This window comes from Salvelinus sp. IW2-2015, linkage group LG4q.1:29, assembly GCF_002910315.2.
Source record: "Salvelinus sp. IW2-2015 linkage group LG4q.1:29, ASM291031v2, whole genome shotgun sequence".
Classification (NCBI taxonomy): domain Eukaryota; kingdom Metazoa; phylum Chordata; class Actinopteri; order Salmoniformes; family Salmonidae; genus Salvelinus; species Salvelinus sp. IW2-2015.
This window is the reverse complement of record NC_036842.1, coordinates 86,337,039-86,343,503: the sequence shown is the minus strand read 5'-3', so window position 1 is coordinate 86,343,503 and position 6,465 is coordinate 86,337,039. Positions and strand designations below refer to the sequence as shown.

Below are 6,465 nucleotides of genomic sequence, written 5' to 3'. Positions count from 1 at the left end.
CTACTCCCCTCACATTGAGTAGGGGTATGATTGCCTTCTCCCCACATTTATAGGGCTATAGTTCTCTACCCCCTACATTTAGTAGGGCTATGATGTCCCTACGCCTACATTTAGTAGGGCTATGGATGTCTCTACTCCCCTACATTTAGTAAGGGCTAATGATTGTCTCTACTCCCTACATTTAGCTAGGGCTATGATGTCCCTACTCCTACATTTAGTAGGGCTATGATGTCCCTACTCCCTACATTTAGTAGGGCTATTGTCTCTACTCCCCTAACATTATAGTCAGGGCTATGATGTCTCTACTCCCCTACATTTTAGTAGGGCTATGATGTCTCTACTCCCCTACATTTAGTAGGGCTATGATGTCCCCTGACTCCCCTACATTTTAGTAGGTATGATGTCTCTCTCCCTACATTTAGTAGGCTATGAGTCCCTACTCCTACATTTAGTAGGGCTATGATGTCCTACTCCCTACATTTAGTAGCACTATGATGTCCTACTCCCCTACATTGCTAGGGCTTATGATTGTCCCTACCTCCCTACATTTAGTAGGGCTATGATGTCCTACTCCCTACATTTAGTAGGGCTATGATGTCTCTACTCCCCCTTACATTTAGTAGGGCTATGATGTGTCTACTCCCCTACATTTAGTAGGGCTATGATTGTTCTCCACCCCCTACATTTAGTAGGGCTATGATGTCCCTACTCCCCTACATTTAGTAGGGCTATGATTCGCTACTCCCCTACATTTAGTAGAGCTATGATGCTCTACTCCCCTACATTTAGTGGGCTATGATGTCCCTACTCCTACATTTAGTAGGGCTATGATGTGTCCTCCCCCCCCTACATTTAGTAGGGCTAGATGTCCCTACTCCCCTACATCTTAGTAGGGCTATGATGTCCCTACTCCCTACTTTAGTAGGCTATGATGTCCTCTCCCTACATTTAGTAGGGCTATTTGTTACCTACTCCCCTACATTTAGAGGGCTATGATGTTCCCTACTCCCCTACATTAGTAGGGCTAGATGTCCCTACTCCCCTACATTAGTAGGCTATTGTCCCTATCCCCTACATTTAGTAGGGCTATGACTGTCCTACTCCCCGTACATTTAGAGGGCTATGATGTCCCTACTCCCCCTACATTTAGTAGGGCTATGATTTCCCTACTCCCTACATTAGTACGAGCTATGATGTCCCTACCCCTACATTTAGTAGGGGCTATGATGTCCCTACTCCCACATTTAGTAGCTATGATGTCTCTCTCCCCCTAATGCATAGTAGGGCTATGAACTGTCCCTACTCCCCTACATTTAGTAGGGCTATGATGTCTCTACTCCCCTACATTTAGTAGGGCTATGATGTCCCTACCCTACATTTAGATAGGGCTATAATCCCTACTCCCCTACATTTAGTAGGCTATGAATGCCCCTTACCCCTACATTTAGTAAGCTATGATGTCTCTATCCCTACATTTAGTAGGGCTATATGAGCCCTACTCCCTACATTATAGTAGGCTATGATGTCCTACCTCCCTACATTTAGTATAGGGCTATGATGTCCCTACTCCCTACATTTAGTAGGCTATGATGCTCTACTCCCTACATTTAGTAGGGCTATGATGTCCCTACTCCCCTACATTTAGTAGGCTATGATGTCCCTACTCCCCTACATTTAGTAGGGCTATGATGTCCCTACTCCCATACATTTTAGTAGGGCTATGATGTCCCTACTCCCCTACATTTAGTAGGGCTATTGAATCCCTACTCCCCTACATTTAGTAGGGCTAGATGTCTCTACCCCCTACATTTAGTGGGCTATGATGTCTCTCACTCCCTACATTTAGTAGGGCTATATGTCCTACTCCCCTACATTTAGTAAGGCTATGAGTTCTCTACTCCCCTACATTTTAGTAGGGCTATGATGTCCCTACTCCCCTACTTTTGTAGGGCTATGATGTCCCTACTCCCCTACATTTAGTAGGCTATGATGTCTCTACCTCCCCACATTTAGTAGGGCTATATGTCCTACTCCCCTACATTTAGTTAGGGCTATGATGTCTTACTCCCCTACATTTAGTAGGGCTATGACTGTCCTACTCCCCTACATTTAGTAGGGCTATGATGTCCCTACTCCCTACATTTAGTAGGGCTTAGATGTCTCTACTCCCCCCTACATTTAGTAGGGCTATGATGTCCCTACTCCCCTACATTTAGTAGAGCTATGATGTCCCTACTCCCCTACATTTAGTAGGCTATGATGTCTCTACGTCCCTACATTTAGTAGGGCTATTGTCTCTACTCCCCTACATTTAGTAGGGCTATGATGTCTCTACTCCCCTACATTTAGTATGGGCTATGATGTCCTTACTCCCTACATTTAGTAGGGCTATGATGTGTCTACTCCCCCCTACATTTAGTAGGGCTATGATGTCTCTACTCCCCTACATTTTAGTAGGGCTATGATGTCCCTACTCCCCTCATTTTAGTAGGGCTATGATGTCCTACTCCCCTACATTTAGTAGGGCTATGATGTCCCTACTCCCCTACATTAGTAGGGCTATTGATGTCCCTACTCCCCTACATTTAGTAGGGCTATGATGTCCCTACTCCCCTAATTTAGAGGGCTATGATGTCTTACTCCCCCTAACATTAGTAGGGCTATGATGTGTCCTACTCCCCTACATTTAGTAGGGCTATGATGTCTCTACTCCCCTACATTTAGTAGGCTATGATGTCCCTACTCCCCTACATTTAGTAGGGCTATGATGTCTCTACTCCCCTACATTTAGTAGGGCTATGATGTCTTCTACTCCCCTACATTTAGTAGGGTATGAGTGTCCTACTCCCCTACTGTGAGTAGGGACTATATGTTCCCTACTCCCTCTACCATTTAGTAGGGCTTATGATGTCCCTCTCCCCTAAAAAAAATTTTTACATGTTATTATTATTATTATTTTTTTTAAATTATATATTTTTATATATTTTTTTTATTTTTAGGGATGTGGATCAAGTTAATATGCGGAAAGAATTGTTGCTTCCAATGTTAATATTTCTGCATCATTTCCAACCCCATATTTTTTGGGGTAATAGTATATATCCAATACCACGCATGCATACATATACACATATATACATACACAACCTATATAAGACAGTTACATACTTTTCTTAAAGAAATATAGCTTTATTCTTATTTTCCCGCAACTCCACCACCGCTCCCCCAATCTGGAGTAAGACTAATAAATCACTGCTGCTTTACCTTCAATTTATACATCGTTATACCTATTTTTAAGACACAGTCTACTTTACAAATAGTTCTCTCTTGTTTGTTCTAAGTCCTTCCTCTATTTCGTTGTCCATCCATTTTAATTTTCCACTTCAACTGTGCTATTTCCAAAAGCTCCAGCACCTATCACCATTTCCACAGATCCCGCATGCCCTAATTGTTTATCCTGTTATTAGTCCCCACCTTCCAGTTCCATCACCCTCCATCTATCTTCCAACATCACATTCGAATTTTTATTTGCCATCTATATTTTTTCAACTGTGCTGTGATGCTCACAAAAGATTGAACCTTCCTTTCTCAATAGCTTCTACAGATTGGTAAATTAAAATAAACATTTTTAGCTAAAATAATTATTAATTGATAGATTGCTTATGGCTTTTTCAAATCCCCCAGTATGCTATCTGTGCGTTAGTTCTAGGCAAAATGTTTGCAATTCTTCAGCATTCCTGGACCTGTGAGCAAAAACGAGGCTACAGTATGGAAAACCACAAATAAATGATCTAGATGACTTGCTCCTCACAACAGAATCTGCAGAGCTGGGAAAGATGTTACCCCCATATATATACAGTTCTATTTAGTGCAAGAATTGTGTCACGTAAAGTTAAATTGAAAAATTCAAGTTTGGTGAATCCGGCGTTGTTTTCCGTATCAATTCATAAACCATGGTGCCATGGAATGGGTACATCGAAATCTCTTCCCAACTTTTTGCAATTTATATGCACAAGCTGTCAGTTTTTTTTGTTCCTTAAATATAATCTGGTATATGTTTTTATTTTATCACACTTTGCTTTAACCATTTATGTTCTTTTAATACATGGCCGACATACAAGTTCCTTAACTCTTTTCTCCTTCTACTTGCCTCTTGCCATTTTTGTGGTAATGCATGCAATTAATTGTTGTAATTTTGGGTAAAGCAGACATTTCCATGTATGTCTGTGTTAGCTGCATGTGTGACCATAACTCCACCAGTCCATGTATATGATACATCCAAAATTATACCCTTTTTTAAACATCTTCTGATATACAGTTTTTTTATCAATTACCTACTATTTTGATATTAACCACAATTTGTTGTACTATTTGTTCCGTCTTTCAGTGGACTTAAACTGAAATTGCAAACCAACATTCTAAGGCTTGTTAAAAAATGAAGCGATATTGGAGATTAGTTCCTTTTTCAAACAACCGAAAGTGAGCAGGTGTAATCTGAATAAGGGAAAAAGGCCCTCTTGACATAGGATGAGACATTCGTACCAATTCTAGAGAACCAGTTTGGATTTAAGTAAACTTTGTATGACAATGATGTCCTTGTGAAGGTCTATATGCTTTAATAATTTAATAATTCTGCCCCCGAGTTCTATTCGTTATAAAATAGGCCTTTTTAATTTTATGGCTTGCCCGTTCAAATTTTAAAATGGATATATTTTTGTTCATATAATTTAAAAAGCAGGTCACGTAGGTGTAGGCAAAGACATAGAGCAATAGGTAAACTTGATAGGACTAAAAGAGTTACTCATGGGGGTGATTTTTCCAACAAATAGACAGGTATTTTCCCTTCCATTGGTCGCAGATCTAATCTATCTTTTTGCTAACTTTCTATAAAATTTATTGGAGTGTAGATCATTTCTTTCTTTTGGATTTTATATACCGAGTCATGTCACACACTCTCCGTCCAGACCTTTAATTGGTAACTACATGGCAATATAAAATGTTAATTTAGTGATCAATACGTAATATGGGTACATTTTATCATATTGGTTTTATCCAGAGAGGATAGGCCAAAGGTAATCTAGATCCTCTATTGAGGCCGGTGAAGACCTACTCCCCTACATTTAGTAGGGCTATGATGTCCCTACTCCCCTACATTTCATATTTCAGCTTTTGATTTGTGTGTGTGCATCTCAAACATTTATCTAAACCCCCACTGCTCTCGTCTCAGGATCTGTCCCTGCTGCCGGAGAAAGACAAGACGCCCCTTATGGAGGGAGGGGTGACCCTAAGTGGAGGTCAGAGGGCGAGGATAGGTCTGGCCAGGTAGGTACCTGTAGGCACACACCTGTCTTTTAGCATGCATCACTCACCCCCAGCACCTTTCACCGTCTGTCACCYTGGCAACATTCATTCATTAAATCTCCCCCGTTCATTATAAAAGACCCACAATATGTTGAGTCACTCATTCTATGATCTACTTGGCAAAACACTGTGGTTGATTTTTTGAAATCATGACTAGTGTTGTGACTCGTTAAATGTATGGGACAGTGTATGGATAGTGATTCCTGMTCATAATGCCRTATGAAAAAGATGATTACTACAGTATCAATGCTTTCATCTGACTGTTAGTTCAGCTTAGAGGTCTTCTCGGGTCCAAAAAGTCAGACCTGAACGGACCTGGTACTCTCAGACCCGAACCTGAATGGACCCAACAACAACCAGACCTAAAACAGACCCGATTGGACCTAGTGACCAAAGAAATATGTTTATCAGTCAAATTGCTCTTCTGGTTAACGAATAGGCCTTTATATGTTGGCTAGGCCTTCTATAAGTCAATAAATTAACCTTATTAGCGTAAAATAAATATGCTCTAGGCATGCTTCTACATCTGCATTGCTTGCTGTTTGGGGTTTTAAGTTGGGTTTCTGTATATGTACTTTGTGAAATCTGTTGATATAAAAAGGGCTTTATAAATAATATATGCAGAACCCTGGTCGGGTCCACTCGTGTCTATCAGCTGTAGCTACATAGACCCGAGACCCGATGACAATCAAACAGGACCTGACCAGGACCCGAGCAAAAAGTTAGAATTTTGGACCCAGACTCGCTCGAGTCTCGGGTATTCGGGTTCGGGTGGATCCGTGAAGACATCTAGTCCAGCTCCTATAACTGTAGTGTTTTATGATCTAATATTTCTGGTGCTTCTGCAGCCTTTTTTTTACTCCCATTAAATCTCTATGTCTAGTCCAACATTCTGAACATATGCATTATTTATTGGTTTTATTGTCCCCGGTCTCCATTTGCTCCCACTTAACTGAGAGCATCACTGCCAGTTTGGCTAGATGTATCACTTAAACTGAATTGAATTCCACAGGGACTTGACTTCCTAATTACATGCCTGTTTGATTTATTACTTACTTCCAATTATATTTGTGTGTGTGTATCTCTGTGTATCTGTGTATGAGTGTG

The 6,465-nt window shown here is 40.7% G+C and overlaps 1 protein-coding gene across 1 annotated transcript in view; it reads left to right on the top strand.

The window, feature by feature from the left end:
- The window catches only part of LOC111962718 (cystic fibrosis transmembrane conductance regulator-like), a 90,840-nt gene that overhangs the window by 39,334 nt on the left and 45,041 nt on the right, over positions 1 to 6,465 (top strand). Inside the window, 1 exon segment of the mRNA XM_070439875.1 lies at positions 5,225 to 5,319. Coding sequence (XP_070295976.1) covers positions 5,225 to 5,319 — 95 coding nt within the window.